This window comes from Hibiscus syriacus, unplaced genomic scaffold, assembly GCF_006381635.1.
Source record: "Hibiscus syriacus cultivar Baekdansim isolate YM2019G1 unplaced genomic scaffold, ASM638163v2 tig00116982_pilon, whole genome shotgun sequence".
In the NCBI taxonomy this organism is placed as follows: domain Eukaryota; kingdom Viridiplantae; phylum Streptophyta; class Magnoliopsida; order Malvales; family Malvaceae; genus Hibiscus; species Hibiscus syriacus.
This window is the reverse complement of record NW_024063505.1, coordinates 642,998-664,262: the sequence shown is the minus strand read 5'-3', so window position 1 is coordinate 664,262 and position 21,265 is coordinate 642,998. Positions and strand designations below refer to the sequence as shown.

The 21,265-nt window shown below is 32.5% G+C and overlaps 2 protein-coding genes and 2 pseudogenes across 3 annotated transcripts; 2 read left to right on the top strand and 2 right to left on the bottom strand.

Moving 5' to 3' along the window:
- Positions 1-2,587: 2,587 nt before the first annotated feature.
- LOC120192860 (heterogeneous nuclear ribonucleoprotein Q-like) lies at positions 2,588-7,783 on the bottom strand. 2 transcript variants are annotated; one of them, XM_039195562.1, is made up of 9 exons: positions 7,696-7,783; positions 6,327-6,720; positions 6,135-6,251; positions 5,787-5,927; positions 5,483-5,656; positions 5,166-5,373; positions 4,887-5,059; positions 3,364-3,449; positions 2,588-2,993 (listed from the first exon to the last, which is right to left on the bottom strand). In XM_039195562.1, exons 2-9 carry the CDS (start codon positions 6,684-6,686, stop codon positions 2,852-2,854), a joined length of 1,401 nt encoding a protein of 466 aa, XP_039051493.1. In that variant the 5' UTR covers positions 6,687-6,720; positions 7,696-7,783; the 3' UTR covers positions 2,588-2,851. The 2 variants fall into 2 exon arrangements, with proteins under 2 accessions (XP_039051493.1, XP_039051494.1); XM_039195563.1 differs by lacking the exons at positions 2,588-2,993; positions 3,364-3,449 and adding an exon at positions 3,784-4,382.
- A 2,274-nt stretch (positions 7,784-10,057) lies between these two features.
- LOC120192862 (rho GTPase-activating protein 5-like) lies at positions 10,058-11,972 on the bottom strand. The gene is made up of 5 exons (XM_039195564.1): positions 11,418-11,972; positions 11,214-11,334; positions 11,001-11,120; positions 10,687-10,917; positions 10,058-10,596 (listed from the first exon to the last, which is right to left on the bottom strand). The coding sequence occupies exons 1-5, from the start codon at positions 11,798-11,800 to the stop codon at positions 10,069-10,071; spliced, it is 1,383 nt and encodes a 460-aa protein (XP_039051495.1). The 5' UTR covers positions 11,801-11,972; the 3' UTR covers positions 10,058-10,068.
- A 4,963-nt stretch (positions 11,973-16,935) lies between these two features.
- On the top strand, positions 16,936-18,785 carry LOC120192873 (annotated as a pseudogene).
- A 1,185-nt stretch (positions 18,786-19,970) lies between these two features.
- Positions 19,971-21,118, top strand: LOC120192846 (annotated as a pseudogene).
- Positions 21,119-21,265: the final 147 nt, after the last annotated feature.

Below are 21,265 nucleotides of genomic sequence, written 5' to 3'. Positions count from 1 at the left end.
TATATATATGAAATTATATTTAAAATTAAATTAAAATTTTATTTAAAATACTCGAACTCACGAGCACAATTTAAAATCAAAAGATAAATTTATGATTTGAATAATAAATATTTTTTCTTATGATTATAATTTGAATATTAAATTATTTTTAATGATTATATATATATATAATCATTAAAAGTTAAAAATTAAATATGAAAACAAATAAATTTAGTTTAAAAATATTAAATCTTAAATCAATTATAAATAAATTATTAGATTTATTTTAGTGATTTAAGTGTTGTCATATTCTCAATTGACCTAGATGCAAGTTCTCACTTATAAGCTTTTATTTTTGTTATCATTAACTATAATATATATATATATATATAATTGATTCCTAAATATTATATTTAGTCTATTGGTTAAGTCTTGTTTGGTTACTAATTCATTTTGACTTCAAATTCAATTAAGTTATTTTAATTTTTCTGCTTAAACTTGAACAAGTTATATAACATATGTATTATCTTAATGACAAGCGTAAGAATTAGGTCGGTGGTTAAGGCATGTGCAGGTTACCCTTGGGTGTCAAAACTCATCTTCATTTATTGTCACTTATTCAAAAGGTGAGTTATTGGATTGAAAATTTATTAAATTATTTAAATTAAAATTAAAAACCCTCTAATCAGATTATGACATGGGTCACAATTTGATTGGAGAAATAAATTTATTAAATTAAATTGAAATTAGGACCTAATTAAAAAAAATTAAGAATTAAAGTTAATATTGGTGATCAAATTGATTAATTCTAAAATCTAAGGGATTTAATCTATAAATTCAATACATGACTAGAATAACATTTTTAAAAATTAATGCTCAAATTAAGGCATTAGACAAATGAAAAACATAATCAAGATCAGATTGCATTAAATGAAAATCCATGAAAACAAATCATATACAAGTAGTGACCAAAATGGAAGAAAACAAAGCAGGGTTGTAGCACCGCGAATATGTAACTTTACAAGGACCCACATCCTAATTATACCAATTTTGTTAACTGTCACGTAAACACTTCCGTTAAATGTTAACGGCATGTGACTATATTGAAACTATTTAAATAATTCAGTAGTTAGATTGACGCAAATTTAAAAATGGTGGTCGTTTCAAGACTAAGGTCTATAGTTGAGTGGTCATTTATATAGTTTTCCCTAAAATTAATACATATTTAAAAAAAGAATAGAGTTTAAAATCCTCCTTTATCGTCACCACTCACCACCTTAATGATCCACATCAATAAGATTACTAATCTTAGAAGTTATTTTATGGAAAAAAAGTCTTTACAATTAAAAACATCAAACCCTTTCTTCAAAATCTAATTTTCTCTTATTCATGTGCCGTTAATCATTCTTTTTTTTCGTCTTTATTGATCGATGGCGATACCAATTTTAATATTGATTTTCGATCATTAGTATTCTTTATTATCTTTTTTTTCTTATATCACATCTTAAATTTCTTTTGGTTTTTTTTTATTTTCAATAAGTAGGTATGTATAACACGTTTTCATATGTTTTTATTACACATTTTATTTTGTCTTTTTGACATTTTTCTTCTCTCTTTTGGCATATTTTTCAGTCGTTTGATTATTTTTTTATTTATCTTTTTAAGTGATTTGACATCTCCATGACTGGTCAAGTTGGCGCTTATATGATATTTTGTTGATCTTTTCTGTTTTGGACCCTCGGATTAGATTTGGATACCCAATTTACGTTCGTTGATAGCTTTTCACATTGCTCGAGTCTGAGTGGTCTTTTAGTAGTCTAATCCCATTTTGTGTTTCGTTTGCCAATGCGATCAAATATGTTTATATCTATCTTTGTTCGAGTGTATTGGTTAGATTTTTAATCATTCCTTATATGGTCCTTATATGATCTTAAGTTATTAGTTTTTTTTAATAATTATAAGAAATTATCCTAATTATGTACTTAATTTACAATTATGATTGTAAATCTTCATTGTAATTTACGATATTCTCTATTTTTAATGAAATTAATAGCTTTTATAAGGAAAAGTTATATTATGGCATGTGCTCAAAGTTCATGAAATAATTCAACTAAATTCATTATAAGAGACTATTTTACTTAACAAATGAGTCATATAGTTGTCAGTTCAGAGATGATTCGTATTTTAAACCTTTCGTAAATATTCAATAATTTAAAAGCTTTATGTTAATATTTTTACACGTTAAAATTAGATATTTAACAAATATAATATATTTACTTAATTGTAAGCTAAATCCAAATAATAATAATAATAATAGTAAAAAACTAATACAAATAATAAATGCATTCAAATTTGAAAATAATATATGGATTTAAATATTATAAATGACATTAAATTTTGAATTATAACTACCTATAGGGCGAGCCAAATTATGACCTGAAATTTTTATTTTCTTTTATCAACTCATTTCGGCCTATCTCAACCCACCAGCTCTTAATAATTATTCATGTAAATTAAAAATAAACTATTAATAATTATATATTTTATAATTAAATTAAAACACTTTTAATAATATAGACAATGCCAAAGAACAGGCCTCTTTTGAGTTTAGTTCTACATTGGGAAGGGGGAAATACCATTTAAACCAAATTCAATGGACTATTTTGTTGATCGTTGATCACTAGAATTGGTATCAAATAAATATCAGTTTGTGTTTTACAGGTACAATTTGCCACCAAGTTGTGTGTCTAACAAGCTAATTTGGCAATCCTTATGCTTAGCCTCAAATAAAAGACAAACAGATTCCAGATTCCTTGCTTTCTTCTTCCAGCCTTGGATTACCAGAAACATTGGAATGCAAACTTAAACCAACCTAATATGGATTATACCTACGGCGTCCTCGGCTACTGTCATTGCTGTTACGCCTTCCGCCACTTGAGCTACTACCACTAGCACCACTGCGGCTGCTATGGGGCTGCGGTGGATGGGTATGTGGTTGCATTCCAGGCTGTTGTCTGTACCAAAGTATAAACTTCTCAAGTGAAGGATCATAATAAGGACTAAGGAAAATATGAGAACATAGACGGCACAAAAGTTTGTTATGAATAATATTAATGTATATAATTATTGCAAATCAGTCTGGTGTCTAATGATCAAAACAATGTGCATGAGTTTCTTTAAAAATTAAATGTCAAGTTGGATGCATGTTAAGACACAAGGAAATGGAAACGAAAATAAGGAACGAATGGGTACTAAACTGTTCATCTATGTACATGCACATGCACTTATCATAAAACACACGTGCACACGTGTGATAATATGAACAAACAATAACTCAGGCTCACATGATCTTCAATTGACTGCAAAAGAATTGTTGGAACTTACAGTACATATCCAATCCTTCCATCAGGTAGAAGCATTGGCATCATTGCCATTCCAGCAGGGGTTAGACCTTGACCGTAGATCAAGGGCTGCAAGATTTTAACATAAAAATATCAGCAAAACACAATAAAATGGTGCTAAAAACAAACAAATAATCAGGTATACGATTTCCAAAAGGTCATAAATTTAATAGTGGCACCTTAGTATAAAGAACAATTGGCAATGTATGTCAGTCTGTTGTACAAACCCAAAAATAATGTCCACTCACATGATATTGTTCATCATAGAATATATATATATATATATATATATATATATTTTAAGAATAGGGCCTCATTAAAAACCCCCTTCATAACCCATCAAGCTCCGGAGAACTCAACGGCCATTGGATGGAGGAAAAGAGTGCCCAAAATTTTATTACTAATAGGAGTACATCCAAGAAAAGACCAGATTCAGAACAAAAGTTCCCCATTAAAACACCCAAAACATTCACCCACCTCACCTCACACTAGCCTATGCTCGACTTAGCTAAACTATATGCTTCCCAATTAATACATCTCTTAACATGCCTAGTAATCACATTGAACTCCAACACTCTCTTGGCAATGTCTTTAACCAAATGAACATACGCAACCGGACATGTCTCCGGATTGTTAATCCACTTCAAAGCAATAGAAGAATCACTTTCTAAAATAAGACTACCCTTATCACTCCACACCGAATTCAAAAACAAACCTAAACCAGCTTGAATTGCTTTAAGCCGCTCTCGAGAAATACCCCAACCTCTTATTTTCAGCATCCCTGAGCACACCGCCAATACCACTGCACCTCCAGTCAAAACTTACAGCCCCATTCACATTCACTTTAAAAAATCCCAGAGGGGGGGACACCACTGTGGCTTAGGCGAACCATTCTTTGATGGAGAACAGTGCAAATCAGCCAAGGTTAAGTCTCCCACAAGGCAATCAAGAAGTATAGGGAAATTTGAGTTCTTTGCCGAGAACCAGGAAGCCACCCTCTACCTAGCCAAAAAGAAAAGATTAGTCTGATCCAGCCTACCATTCTCGAACACCATATGATTTCGACATTTCCATACAGTCCACAAAACAGCACCGTTCCATCACATTTCCATCACGTTTTCGACATTAGTCTGATCCATCATAGAATATTTGTAAACTTGTTATAACAAAGGAAATTCTGATGTAGGTACAATGATGGTTTTCTTTTTCTAAGTGCAATGTTCCATCACGTTCCTGAAGAGAGTATGTAAGAAACAGCAGGATAGAGCCAGAGCCAGCATAGATCACAATATATATATATATATGTTAATTTTAGTTTAATCAACCAGTCACCATGTCCACAATAAAGAACCCAAATACAATCTATAGAGATCTGAACCAATATTTATTGTATCCCTGAAAAAATTTGACAAACTATTTTGCTTCCCAAGTATTTCCAAAAATGATTACAAATGTGCATAAAAAGGCTGCAGTCTGAGAACAAGGTGGGAAAAGAAAGCATCTCACCTGTCCAAAACCTGCAGGGCCAAATCCTGTTCCAAGACCACCATATGCTCCCCCAGCTAAACCATATCCTAGAAAAGGTGGGAAGCTTGAATCTAAGGGTGACTTCTGGGAGCCAGATCCTCCAGACTGCTGATCTGCTTGTGGTTTTGCAAGAGAGCACTCCAATACTTGACCTGTCAATAACAGAAAATCCACCAAAAGATCATCTATAATGCTCTTTTTGTCCATGGAAAATACAGAAGTTGATAACATCTGCAAGGTACAAGAAGCATATCCTACCATCAATCTCGTATTTTTCAGTGTTCTTCAATGCTTTCATAGCACAGGACCTCTCTGCAAAATGCACAAAACCATATCTGCTGTTCTCCTTTCCAACTTTTGCTGGTGGAACTACAACTTTCGTAATCTTTCCATGATGTTCAAATAGCTTCTTTAGGCGATCCTGAGTTATATCTTTTGGTAAATTCTTAACATACAAAGCCTTAACCTGCAACATATCAAACATAATTGATTACGCAACTTCACATGCACATTATTCAGAAAATGAGGCCAACACTGAAGCAACAATGCATTATTCAGCAAATAAGATCAAAAACCTGAGTAGTAGCAAAAGATTCTGCATTTCTTGGGTCTGCCCAACTCACAGTTGGCGCGTTATCATCAAGCTTAAATGTTGGCTTCAACATTTTCTGTCTCGAGTATTCAGCACATGCATGATTATAATACTCTATAAAAACAAATCCACGGTTTCGTCCAGGATTCATTGGATCCTACGAAATGTCAAGTTCATCGAATCAATAACTAATATAAATTAGCCATGAGGAATGCAACTTTGAATTATAAGTAAACCAGTCTTGTAAATCAGGAAGTGACAGACAACATACGCACTAATGCACAAACCTTCAACAACTCAATACAATTGACTCCAGGACCAACATCTGTTACAACCTTCTTCATATCTTCCTCCCCCCAGTTTCTGGGAACATTACCAATAAACAACTTATTCTTAGCTTGAGATGTTGAACATTTTATCTTCTTCCCCTGAAGAATACAAAAGGAGTAAACAAGAAAACAGAAATAAGACTCAGAAAGAGAATATTTTGGGTAGAAATGAAAGCACTATTCATCTCTTAATTCATAGGAAGCATAAAGGAAGATATTTATTGGATGCAAACAAATAAAACATATATAGCAATGTTAAACCCTACTAGAATTTGTTGACCTGAAAAGCAATGCATCCTTTCTCACCTTGAAATCAGAACCATTCAGGTTTTCAATAGCTTTGGAAGCCAACTCTTTGGATCTGAAGGTCACAAAAGCATAACCCTTGGCCTCCCCTGAATCTTTCTCCTTCATTATCCTAACCTGTAATCAATATGTAGTCAGTCCAAATAAGAGGAATACAGCCAGACATTGTGAAATTAAAAAAAAAAAAGTTACCTCTACAACTTCTCCTATAGATTCACAAAATCGCCTCAAGTCCTCGTCAGAAGCATCATGAGAAATGCCACCAAGGTAAACCTCTGACCCATGAGGAGGAAGTGCAAGAAGCTCTGCATGTTTCTTTTTCCTTTCTTCTTGTGTCTCAAAATCATTCATATCTTCATTAGCATCAGAGCGATTTTGCAAATCAGCATCCTCATCCTCTTCTTCCACCTCCTCTTCCACCTCTTCCTCAACTTCCACTTCCTCTTCTTCCTCTATTTCTTCATACTCAACCTCTTCCTCTATAGTCTCTTCAGGGTCATTGTCTCCATCAAGGTCCACCTGTTCTTCAATCTCTTCCCTTGTCCTTGGCATTTTATGTATCTAATAAACCAAGCTTGCAAGGCAACTGTGAGGGAATCACAGAAGCCAGAAGCATTGAAAAAAGAGGAGTACAAATTTGGAAAGGAGGAAACAAAAATGAGAGGCCAAATGGAGTCACAGAATAAGAATTTTGTTTGAATCTTAGCCATAAAATAATATGGCTTCACAGGAGTTGCAACTTGAATGATTCTCAGAAAAGGGAATTACAAAATAGTAAAAGTAGTAATAGACACAGACAAAGAAAGTTCTGAATGATAATTAAGAGGCTTCAGATGCTCAACAAAGTGAAATTTTTGAAAAATTAGAAAATGGATGCGGGCAAGTGCCCAAAAAAACAATGGTCAGTTCTAATTTAATGTATATCTGCGAAAATGCATTCACCAAAAGGGGAAAAGGGAAGAAAAACAAAAAGGAAAAAAGCAATGAATGAGAAATTGAACTAAAATGGAGAAAATAAAGAAATAGAAGGGATACAATACGTGATTCCAGCAAAAGAGCAAAACAATTTTCCTTTAATAGTCATGCTGCAACTAGCAAACCAAACGGATAACAAGGTTTAACTTTAAACATACCATTGCTACTCAGCATCTTTCAATTCCCATCCATGTTTGCATCAATTTAAGTATCTATCAATTTATTTAGTTTCATCGAATTCTAAAAACATTAATCCCGCATAGGCTCATACTCTATTACTTACGACGTTATTTCAACAACAAATTCATGAAATTTCAACAACAAATTCATGAAATTTCAACATTAGAGATTCAAAATGAAGTATTTTTCAAAACTTCATATTTATGTATTGCCACTGCAAAATTTCAAACATTAGAGATTCAAAATAAGAATATAAAATCAGCTGAAAGAGAGGAAAAACAACAAGGTTACAACCATTTCTAATTCAGTAAATGGTGAACCCTAAATAAAAAACAATCAGCATTAAGCATAAAGAATAGACTCGAGATTAGTACAAATAAATTTAGAAAGAGAAAGAAAAGGTTACCGAGCTCGAAAATTTGAAGAATTGGAGGGAAATCTAGCAAAGAATGCCGAGGGATTTTGTTAGGGGAAACCCTAATTTTGAGTCTTGACACAACGGATGAGGAGGCGGACGCTCTACTTTCGCGGGCCTTTATATTCGAGTTTTCGTCCCCAACATATCTGTATTATGGGTAAACTACACATTTTTCTCTAAACTTTACTCTCTCTCATATTTTACTCACCGTACTTTCAATTGTTTTTTATTTTGCTCATTTAACTTTACAGCCTACAAATTAAATCATTTTGCTCATTCTGTCATTAACTCTCTAACGGTGCGATGACCTGTTATTTATTATTATTATTATTTAATATAAATAATTGAAAACATAAAAGGTAAATTACACCATTCTTCACTGAATTTTACCCTCTCTCCTATTTTGTTCACAAAACTATAAAATAAAAATAGAAGTTTGCCGGATGCCACCGCTGGCCATCATCGACCATCGTAGAGGTTAGTTTTTCGATATAAAAATTCATGGGTTGCTTCGCATTGACACCTTGAGTCTAAATCCGACCTCTATTTTGTCGGAACTTGCTCCAAAGTCCACGAATTGGAGATTAAAAGTGAGAAAGCTGAAACATTTGAATCGAGATTCACAGATTTTAGGACATTTTCGCATTAAACAACCACCAGATTTGGACTCAGGGGTTGAGATGAACTGACCCATGAATTTTGAGACTAAACAACCACCATCAATGATGGTAGACGGTGATTGGAATGAAAAATGATGTAGTTGCCGACGGCGGCAACCGGTCACCATATTTGCAAAGAAGAGCATTCAAAATGATATCGTTTTGATGCTTGTGCCATACTATCACACCGTTAGAGAGTTAACAGAAGATTGAATAAAATGATTCAATATATAAAGTTTAGTGAGCAAAATAGAAAATTGAAAGTAAAGTAGTAACATAGGAGAGATAGTAAAATTCAGTGATGAATGGTGTAATTTATCCCTGTATTATTCATCTTCTAATTGAAATTTAGGCAAATTACTTTTATAGTCACTAAATTATATGATTAATTCTATTTTGACCACTAAATATGACTATCAATTAACTCTCTAAATTATTAAAATAATTTCAATCAAGCGATTTATCTTTATTTTTTTAATGAAAAAGTTAATGTGGCAGATGAATAAATCTGTATAATTATATATTTAATTTTTGTATACTTTATTAATTTGATTTTAATGTAATTTAAAATACTATTTTTTATTTACTATAACTTAATGTACATAAAAAATATTGAATTTTTTTGTTCGACATTTCTCGTTGTTCTAGTTGTTATTTTATTATTGTTTTTTTTTCTTCACTAATAAAATATAATCTAATTAAATTTTTTAAAATAGTAGGGTAATATAAGAATGAGAGACCAATGATAGCCTGATGAGCAAGAACACGTGCATTTGACGCAGCAACAGACAAAAATAGATCACTCTGACATTTTCGATTACTAAATATAGAGGAGAAAAATAACAAAGAAAACCAATGAAAAGATTCTGCATCGGAAATCTAAAAACACTGATAGTCTTGATATTTTTTACCGGAAAAAAGACCGAGAGAAAACATTATTAGAAATAAATAAAAATACAACTGAAAATTAAGAAAAGTAAACAACAAACATTGAAAAAATGGAAATGAAGAGTAGTGACCGGAGAAAGCCACCGCCAGTACCTTACCGAAAGAAATTTGTGATAACCGTTCAATGTAAAATAATCGGAAAAGAGCATTTTCTTTTTTGTTTTTGAATGTAACGTGTTTTCTTTAAGTAGTTTGACTTATAATTTAATTTATATATATTATCAACAGTAGATCAATTAATTATGACACAATGGTTAAACATAAACTTTTCTTCCCAAGTTTTAATCTCCTCTTCTTTATTCTTATTTTATTTATTCTTCTATAATCAAATGACGATAATGGTGGATGTCTCCCTATTTGTTTCTGGAAACAGGTTTTCCGGCAAACATCGTCAGGGTGTAACAAAACTCATCTTAGGTTTCCCGTAGATGTTTTGCCTCAACTTCAAAGATGTTGGATGCATTTCACAATTTGCCCCATCTAGCAATACAAATGCTATGTTATCTTCAATTTATTTTAAATTAGTAATGCATTTTTTTTTCATTTGATACAATTTTATTATATGATATGTATGGATGGATATGTCCTTTACATTTGAGAATTAAGGGTATAAATCCTGCCTTGAAGAATCAGACAGGCAAAAACCATGTTGGAATCACTAAGTTGAGGAAATGGTTAAAGAATTACCACCCGAAATCACATTTAACACACTCTATTTCAAAAACTAAACCAAACATTAACTGGTTCAGTCCATTCACCTCCAAGCCTCAGAAAGCTCAGCTCTCGAATTTATGCGGTTCACAATCCGAGTTTCCTTGTTCCTCTGCTCGGCTCCCGATTCGCATTCCGTCGAGCATTCTTTTGCCTTCTTCGATCCCTTCTTTAGGCTCGGCATACTCGATTGACCGTTTCTTCTCTTTTCCGATACACTCCGGATACCGCCTTCCTCGAGATCATTTGCCGAAGCGACAATGTTATCAACTAGAGATCGATTTCCAGAACAAATTAGGAAGCCTTTAGAGTTATGAGCGGGGCTCTTCATCTCAGGTTCTTGAGCAACAAATGCTTTCTCTCCTTCACTTTGGTTTTTAACCTTGTTATTGGCATCTCTGTCTAGTCGTGCACAACTTGGCCGTCCATTCTTATCGGAAGGCTCTAACGGAGAAATAGGAGCAGAGTTTACCGTGGAATCTTCTCTTTCTTTGAGAGCTCTAATAACAAGTGTCTTGAGAAAATTCATCACCTGGACCGCATGCATCAATGCCGTCAAAGGATCCGACATCTGCAACAAACAGCAGCAATGGAGATCATTAGACTATGAAAGCATCAGGTTTCAATGACAGAGCTTTATCAACTACCACGATTAACTCACTTGAGTCATGTTTGGAGCAAACACCATGGCGATATTCCGTGCATTCATCTTGTTCAGATGTTCCAGTTGCACAACATCAGCCATCAAATTTATGGCCCAATCGAGTAGAGCGGCCTCGGTCGGAGGAAGAAGCCTTGCAAGCCGACCACACTCTTCCTCGGACTGGGATTTTATCACCTGCTCCGGAGGAAGAGAGTCCAATACACCACTAGGAAGTTCCCTAAACCAAGCCTGCAGATTTATAAAACACACAACATTCTCATTTATCAGCAATCGAACATACACACAGCTTTTAAAGAGCAAAGATAATATACCTTTATAAGACCTGCCAAGCAATGCACATCTATCCCATCGGGTATTACTCCTTTATTCAATTGCTCTCTAACATACTCTTCGTGACTATTCTCTGCATTAACCCTGAAAATCCCTTCGGTCTAAAGAAACCAACACGAGAACTTAGATATAAAAATTGGATAAAGATAATCAAAGCAAGTTTCCAGGAATAGTAAAGATAGACGATGACATGCCTGGAGGCCTCCTTTTGCATATAAACGCCTTTGCATCAGCAGTAGTATTGTTGGCACACTGTTTCCCCTGGAATCAAACGAAAGCTGCATAGATTCCGTCGAAACTCCGAACACACTTTTACTTCATAACAATGGCGTACGTCTCAGTAAAAGAAATTAAAGAAAATCAAAAAACAAATTGATCAAGAGAAAGAAAGAGGTTACCTGGCACTGGGGGGTCTCCTGGGGACCTCAGGCTCAAACTCAACAGGCAAACCGAGGAAACCATGGAACCTATCAAAGGTGACATGGGAAACATGTTGAACATTGGTAGGCAACCCGATTTCCATTGAACAAAGGTCTTTACTCCCGGAGATGGTGCAACCGACCAAAGACTTCCTAAAAGCGGTCACCAAAATGGTTATTAAAGGCAGTTGTTGGGCTCCTTTGTCCCTTGCTTTCGTCTCCCCGTCTTGCCTGCACTCGTCTTCTTGGTCGCTTTCTTGAGCAACCATGCTGACGGAGGTGTTGATAATGGGGTGCTGCGTTGCGCTGGGGCTTGAAGGTGAAGAGAAGTGAGAAGAGGATGATGGGAGAACTTCAGTCATTGTGTTTTTCTTTCTTGGTGACAGGAATTTGCAGCCAAGATTCAAGCCCTTTTTTAATGATTCTTGGGGGAGAAAAACAAATCACTTAATGGGATTCAAGGAAAGAACAAGCAACCATCATCATTTTCTTATCTTTTTAGTTTGGCTTGAGGATTCAACGAGCGATGTGAGAAGATAGAGAGGGAGGGGAGAGAAAAATAAGATTGCGTATTCTGTTCTGTAAAACAAATAGGGGGGGGGTTTGGTTCTCTACAGTTGAACTATCTTTTTGTTTCGTTCCGAAAGCCAATGGAATTTTGCCATCTCAGCGTTCCGTTGTGGATTCCTTCCTTAGCAGCTTCACAGTTGACTCGCGAGCTTCCATTCTGTTTCTGGATATTATAATACAAAACAATATTCGACGAATTCTTTACAAAATTTGCTAACTTCCAATGTAACAAAGAATTTGGTTATTTGAATGACACGTATCCTCGTATGATTAAATTTTATTTATCATTAAAATTTATATTATTATAAATTTTAATTAAAATAAAATAATTTCAAATTTTATATCATCTGATTTATTAATGCATATACCACGTACTAAAAATAAATAAATTCAATTGATTTTAACACAACTCTTAATTTAACTGTATCATGCCAGAAAATAGACCCCACCGGTTATCTACCAAATACCGTCCCGTTGACCATTTTGATTAAACCGGTACACTTCAAATAACCTTATTAAAAGCCTTTGCTGCCTTTTCCAACGACTCAATGAACCAAAGAATCTTGGAGCGAAGGTGGCCGTTGTAAACTCGGGTGAACTGTCTCAAGTTTAAACCCAACTCTGCGGACATCTTTCGGCTGTTGGCTGCCTTTTCCTAAGTGATCGTTAACCCTCAACGGGATGAATTTTGCACATTCATACGCTTCTTAATTTTTGATACAATCATATATATAAATCAAATTACTTATTTTAATAATATGTGTCTTATTAAGATTTATGATTTTAAGCCGTACGATTTAAAAGTTAAAGTCCAACATTTCAAATTTAAGTTCTAAAGGAATGCAAGGTGGATGGTTCGAGGATTTTTTCCTTCATTGCGAATTTTTTTACTAATTCAATGTGATTTTTCAGTCTCTAATTATTTATTCATTTAAAATTGTTTCGAGACGAATACAATTCCTTGATTTCTTTCTTGACTTATGATTGTGAGGTTGATCGATCGAACATAGATCCTCTTCTTCAACAACGATTGTTCTAATTTTTATGGGACTCAATGAGACTTACACTACTCTTTGTAGTCAAATTCTCTTCATGCAACTATTACCTACGATCAACTAATATCATAAAAAAAATTCAAATTAAATCAAATAAAAATTTAACTAAAATGTAGAAGAATTATTATCTTAAAATCTGTCTTAATTTATGTAATACACTTTCTTTTTAAAATTTGTAATTTTAATAACATGTCATAATTTATGCTTTGCGATGGTGTAATACTTTTCTTTGTTATGGTATACTTATTTTTGTAATGATAATCTTACTATATTTTTGGATTAACTACATGATTGATTATTTATGTTTGTGTTTTGTCTATTTTCTCTCACACATTTAAAAAATCATAATATATAGTCACTTTCGTTTTTATTTAATTAATATATGATCACTTTCGTTTTTATTTAATTAAGATGTGATCATCATGGGTTAATTATTGTTAACGGTTAATAGATTAGATGACATAGTATTTTGATGTAATCACACATTTGATCCATATTATTTATATATTCTCTCAATTTAGTCATAATAAAAAATAAATTAAAATAAATTTAGTTCTCTAATAGAATGATGATAGGTGTCAAGACACCCTCTTGTTGAAAGAAAATAAAGCAAAGCAAAGCAAATTAGGACTAAAATAATCCGAACCCGAGTCCCTTCAAAAAACAAACATGTACCCAATCATTGAGCCAATATCAATGTTTGGACTAAAATAGACAAACATGATGTATATATTTTGATTCTTAGTGTATAAATACTTAACTTAAATTTATAACATTTTATATATATTAACTTTAAAAAATTATTTTCCATATTAACTTATTAAATATGTTTTATTATTAACTTAATTTAAAAGTACTTTATTTTTATTTTAGAATATATATTTTATTCTTATTTAAACTTTTAAAAATAAATATTTTATTATTATTTTAACTTTTAAAAGTATATTTTATCTTAATTTACTAAATATATTATATTATTACTTTAAATTATTAAATATATTTTGTTTTTATCTTAATATTAAAATATTTTAACATAAAATATATATTTTTAAATTAAAATAAAAATAAAGTTAATAATAAAATATATTTAATAAGTTAAAATAAAAACTATTTTTTAAAGTTAATATATATATATATGACGAATTTAAGTTAAGTATTTATACATTAAGGTATAAAATATATATATCATGTTAAACTAAATTTTGGTCTTGACTTAATGGTTGGATATATGCTTGATTTTCTAAATGATTTAAGTCCAATTTTTTGGCTCTAATTTACTTTGCTTTATTTTCTTTCTACCGGATGTCACATCCTCTCATTGATGGAAAATAAATATATTAAATTAAAATAAAGTTAGTTTTCCAATCGAATGATGACATATGACATCATTCGATTGGATGATTAAATTTAGGGTAAAATATAGTAATGGTCACTGAACATTTCTGAAGCTTGCATTTAGGTCCCCCAACTTTTAAAACTTGCAATACAATCCCCCAACATTTATTCCGTTTGCAATATGGTTCCCCAACTTAAATCACTGTTAGAAAATTAGGGTAAATTATATAAACGGTCATTGAACTTTTCAGGCACTTGAATTTAGGTCCCCAACTTTTAAAACTTGCAAAACAGTCCCCCAATAATTTTATTTTCTTATTAAATATAGATGTATAGAAAATATAAATGATTCAATTTATATTTAAATGTATGAATCATTTATATTTTTGATATATTTTATTTTTCTTGTATAAACTAGTATTTAAAATATGTTTATATTTTAATCAAAATATTTCAATATACGAATAAAAATATATTTATATAAATGTATATTTATATTTAGATGTATAAATAAAAATATATATTCATATATTAATGTATGAATCATTTATATTTTTTGAATATTTTATTTTTAATAAGAAATTAAAATTATTAATTATATTAGAAATACTCAACTTAAGATTATATATAATCATGAATTATAAATATGAAAAATATAATTATTAAATTTAGTTTAAAATATAAATCTTAAATTTATTCTTTTAAAATATTGTATCAACTAATATTTAAAAAATATATTAAATCTATCAAACAATTTATCAAATAATATTTTTTATTGTAAAAAAATATAATATTTTCCCATCATTTATTGCTTTCAAATTTTTTGCCGAAGTTAAAATCTCATTATTTCCATTTTCCATTATATTCTTTTTTTCTGGCATTGGTCATACTATAGTATATGTATTATTGTATATCTCTTAACACAAACGATGGTGTTAGCTTAGTGGCTCCACCCTGTATCTTTCATTTGCGTGACTCAGGTTTGAGTTTGCCCAAGACCCAAATTTTACTTCTTTGTAACTTAATTTTCTTCTAATTAGGTGGTGACATGTGTTACCAATAACATATATCATGATCATGTGTTAACACATGTCAGATCCTGGTTAAATGATTAATTTATTAAATTTTATTTAATTTAGGACCAAATTGATAGCATATATAAATAATTAGGTGGTGACATGTGTCACTAATGACACGTGTCATGATCATGTGCTAACACATGTCAGATCCTAATTAAATGATTAATTTATTAAATTCTATTTAATTTAGGACCAAATTGATTATATAAAATAATAAAGACTAAATGTATAATAATTTCAATTCATTTTAACTGCCACTTCATCATTTGTATCAATTGGTAACGACTAGTGGCTTAGTTGAAACAGTTAAATAATTATGTTGTATGATTGATAAATTTAAAAGATCGATGACAAAAGTAAAAAGGGCTAGATAGTTAAGTTGTCAACCTAGTAGTTTACACTTTTATTTATACATCAAAATAACATTTTATAAATTTAAAATTCGAATTATTTTCAACCTCTTCTATATCCTAACTACTTTTTTTAATTAAAAAATTTCTTCAACAGATAAGAATTATACTATTATATTTATATAAAAAATACGTATCACATGAAATAAGATGAAATTAAATAATAATAAATCTGACATAATTGAATTTAATTGAATTATTTTGGAATTTAGGGTTTAGAATGAAATTGAATTACTTTGGAAATTGGGGTTTAGAATGAAATTGAGGACTGTTTTGTAAGTTTTAAAAGTTGGGGGACCTAAATTCAAGTGTCTGAAAAGTTCAATAACCTTTTATATAATTTACCCTAATTTCTAACGGTGGTTTAAGTTGGGGGACCATATTGCAAACGGGATAAATATTGGGGGATTGTATTGCAAGTTTTAAAAGTTGAGGGACCTAAATGCAAGCTTCAGAAATGTTCAGTGACCATTACTATACTTTACCCTTAAATTTATTTTAATTTATTAATAGTAAGACTAAATTGAGAAAATATGTAAATAACAATGATCAAATATGTGATTATATCAAAATATTTAACGATAGTTAATTCGAGATGACCTCATCTTAATTCAATAAAAATAAAAGTGATTATATATTATTATATTTTTTTAAAAATAATAAAGAAATGTAAACAAAATACAAACATAAATACTCAATTATTTAGTTAATCCTATATTTTATCTTTATTTTTAATAAAATTAATTATTATAACTAATTAAAAAATATAAGAAGAAGAAATTCAAATAAGTAGATATTTTATTAACTCAAAGGAACCATCATTTTCTACTGCATCTCTTGGATACGATGTCATCTTTTCTATCTAGAACTCGCCATTTTCAATTTCGGGACAATAGTGAGTCATGAGATTGGGGGGTTTAATTTTAGAAAAAAAGGCAATATTAGTGAATAACACCAAAGCGCATAAAGGACAAGAATCAAAAGGCGGAGCCGACAACAAAGATGAGCTGAAGCATTAAGGAATTTCCATAGTATTCATACCATTCCCATGTTAAAGCTCCCGAAAACTCAAACCTTTCTTATAGCAAGCCATGAGAGATTTCGCCTTTTACCTCTTTCTCAACTTGCTGCAATTGCAGATGCTCAACCACCTTTTATTATATCCCAAACCCATACACAAAAGCCACTGGAATCTCATTCTCCATTCCTTATAGACCCCCAGAATTTTGTCTCTGCCGTGTTAAACTGCAAAAACGTCTTTCAAATCAAACATGTTCATGCCCAAATAGTTGCCAACGGACTCTTAAATAACCTCTTTGTTTAAATAAACTCCTTTACCTATACGTTCAACACAAGGCCATGGGTGAAGCCAATGCTTTTTTTGGTGGAATGAGAGAGGAGGGACCCGTTTTCTTGGAGTGTTATGGTTGGTGGTTTGCTAAAGCTGGTGACTTTGATAATTGTTTTAGAACTTTTAGGGACCTTACTAGGTGTAGTGCTCAGCCTGGTAATTATACTTTGCCTTTTGTTTTGAGAATTTGTAGGGATAGGATGGACTTGTTAATGGGTAGCTTAGTTCATGGTGTTGTTTTGAAATCTGGGTTGTGTTTGGATCACTTTGTTTGTACAGCACTTGTTGATATGTGTGCCAAAAGTAAGGCCATTGACGAAGCGCGTAAATTTTTTGATGATACGCCAAAGAGAGACCTTGTAACTTGGACTGTTATGATAGATGGGTATGCTGAGTGTGGGAATGCTAAAGAATCGTTGGTTTTGTTTGACCGGATGAGAGATGACGACCTTGTTCCGGATAAGGTCACAATGGTGACTGTGGTTAATGCTTGCGCCAAATTGGGTGCTATGCAGAAGGCTAGACTTATTCATGATTATATTTGTACAATGAAGTTTATTTTGAATGTGATATTGGGTACTGCGATGGTTGATATGTATGCAAAGTGTGGGAATGTAGATCTTGCGAGGGAAATATTCGATGGGATGCGGGAGAAGAATGTAATAACTTGGAGTGTGATGATCGCAGCTTATGGTTACCATGGACAATGAAAGAAATCGCTTGATCTATTTCAGATGATGTCGAGTTGTGGGATAATGCCAAATAAGATAACCTTTGTTTCTCTTTTATATGCTTGTAGTCATGCTGGCTTGGTCGATGAGGGTCTCGAGCTTTTCGACACCATGTGGGACAAATATGGTGTGAGACCAGATGTGAAGCATTGTACTTGCATGGCTGATCTGTTAGGTTGAGCTGGGAGGCTCGATGAGGCCTTGAAGTTAATAGAGGACATGACAGTTGAAAAAGATGACGGACTATGGAGTGCTTTGCTGGTGGCATGTAGAGTTGGCAGAATTGGCTGCGAAATCACTTCTCCAAATTCAGCCACAGAATCCGGGCCACTACGTGTTACTCTCCAACATTTATGCGAATGCCGGTAGGTGGGAAGATATGGCAAAAATTAGGAACTTGAAAAAGATCCCGGGTTGGACTTGGATTGAGGTGGATAACAAGATTCATCAGTTTAGTGTTGGGGACAAGTCTCATCCTCTGCCAAAGGAGATACATGATTTGCTGAAGAGTCTGATCGAGAAACTGGAGTTAGCTGGTTATGTTCCGGATACGAATTTCGTGTTACATGATCTCGATGAGGAAGTTAAGGTTGGAATGTTGTATACACACAGTGAAAAGCTGGCTATTGCATTTGGTCTCATTGCCACACCGAGGGAACTCCTATCAGGATTACAAAGAACCTTAGAGTATGTGCTGATTGCCATACATTTATTAAGTTTGTATCAGCTGTTACAAAGAGGATGATTATCGTCCGAGATGCAAATCAGTTTCATCACTTCAATGAAGGGGATTGTTCATGTGGGGATTACTGGTAATTGGCCGGTTAGTTTTCTACCTACAGCTTTTGAGGTTAAGAAAACGAGCCTGTCCCGGGGTTTCGGCGACGATATAAGTGTTCCGGATTGGTTAACAACATACATAATGATGAGATTGCTGCCAAGTCAGTTAAGATTGAAGTATCAACGGTTTCAGAAGATTAAGGACTCTTTATATCCAAATGTGAAGGCACGCTGAAAGAACCTTCACTTTTATCTTTTGCCTTGCCTTCAACGGAATTAGACTAGATGTTTATTTCTGTATTTTTTTTACATTATTTTCTTACTTTTTAATTTTAATTATGCTGATTTTTTGTTAAATAATTAGCTACTGATTTATTTTCTATATTCAGTTTATTTGATTTTTTAAAAATAATAAATGAAGAATAAAAAAAAAAGATTATGGTTGATTTGATTTGTTGTTATTATTTTAATGAGTTATACCGAGGAGGTTATCCATTATAACTGATTCTCTATTTACATGTTATTCACCAAAATTTTAGTAAGAAAATATTTTATTTTTATCAACTCAGTTAATTTGTTTTTGTATATAAAAAAATTGAGGAACTTTACATAAAAATGTTCAACGATAATAAATAAAATATTATGTTCAACTCAGTTAATTTTTATATTTTTAAGAAAACAAATTTTATGGACGTCAGTGTAATCAACAAGAATGCAAATAGAAGGGCTCGTTGGTTGCGATTTTTAAAATATTTTTTCAACCTGCAACACTATGAAACACTCCATCCGAGCGGCTATCACTTTCAGCCTCCTATGAACTGGATCACTTCATAAATTATTGGCGCAAGAGTAGAAGATAAAGATTTTATGTAAAAATAATATACGAATAAAATATGTGCAATTTTGAAGTTATATATATATATATATATATATATATATATATATATTGAAGCTTGTCGTATCTATTTAAATAAATTTATTTATTTAAATTTTTATGATGTAATCTGGATTTTTACAGGCACAGACTAACTTGTTTTGGTTTTGATTTTGATTTTGGTTCATCAATGGTGGACCGCACAAATGATAAAACGCCCTGACGGCAGATCCGAACGGTAAGTCTTTCAGCAAAACACTGTATTTCACTTTTTCATATGCTCATTTTAACTATAATTCCTATTTTTTTGTAATTTGTTCTCACACGGATTTGATAAAATAGATCCAATGTATTACAATGGGATATACCATTTATTCTACCAGTACAACCCCAAAGGTGCAGTTTGGGGCAACATAGTTTGGGCTCATTCAGTATCTAAAGACTTGATCAATTGGGAAGCTCTCGAATCGGCAATTTACCCTTCAAAGCATTTCGATATCAACGGATGTTGGTCGGGTTCTGCCACTGTCCTTCCAAACAGCAAGCCTGTAGTTTTCTAAACAGGGATCGATTCCCACAATTATCAATTCCAAAACTATGCGGTTCCGGCCAACTTATCCGACCCTTATTTGCGCGAATGGATCAAACTGGACGACAACCCCATAGTCGTTACCGAAGAAACCATGAACAAAACAGCCTTCCGTGACCCAACAACCGCTTGGAAGGTCGGTGGGCATTGGAGGATGTTGGTGGCTAGCCGAAGGAAACATATAGGAATGGCTTATTTGTATAAGAGTAGGGATTTTAACAAAGGGGTAAAGGCCAAACATCCTTTACATTCAGTGGCGAATACCGGTATGTTTCTTTATAAAAAAAAATAAAAAAGAATACTGGTATGTTTGAATGTGCAGATTTTTTCCCAGTGTCAATGTATGGGGACAATGGCCTTGATACCTCTGCTGTTGGTCCTAATGTCAAGTATGTTCTCAAGGTGAGCTTGGATCTTACAAGGTTTGAGTATTATACCATAGGCTCATATATCCCAGAACCTAGGGATAAATATTTGGTTTATAAGAACTTTGTTGATGGTTGGGATGGGCTTAGATTCGACTATGGCAACTATTATGCTTCAAAGACATTCTTTGACCCATCAAAGAATAGAAGGGTTTTGTGGGGTTGGTTTAATGAATCCGATACAGATCAAGATGATATTAATAAAGGATGGGCTGGTCTTCAGGTAATGTTTGTTGATTCATTTGAAAGATGATATTTTGATTTGTTGGTCTTACAAGGTTGCTTATTTTACTGAAACTTGGCCAGTTAAAACACTTGAGGACTATGTGGCTATGCCCATCTGCGTTCTACTCTTCTAGAAACATGAGACATCCATACAGAGAATTCATTTCTGTTCTTGGGAAAAAGACCTGATAAGCTCTGTAGGAGGCCATTGCAATTGCATTTACTGCAAGAAAGTTGTAGTCTCTGTTGCATTTAAACCGTGACCCTACTACACAGTGACAACTTATAACAGAAAAACATAAAAACTGTAGGTTGAAATATTTGAATAGCGCCCTTCTTACCGTGGCGTCTGAATCTATTATTGGCAAACACATACTTCTGCTTGTGACACAATAGCATCGGT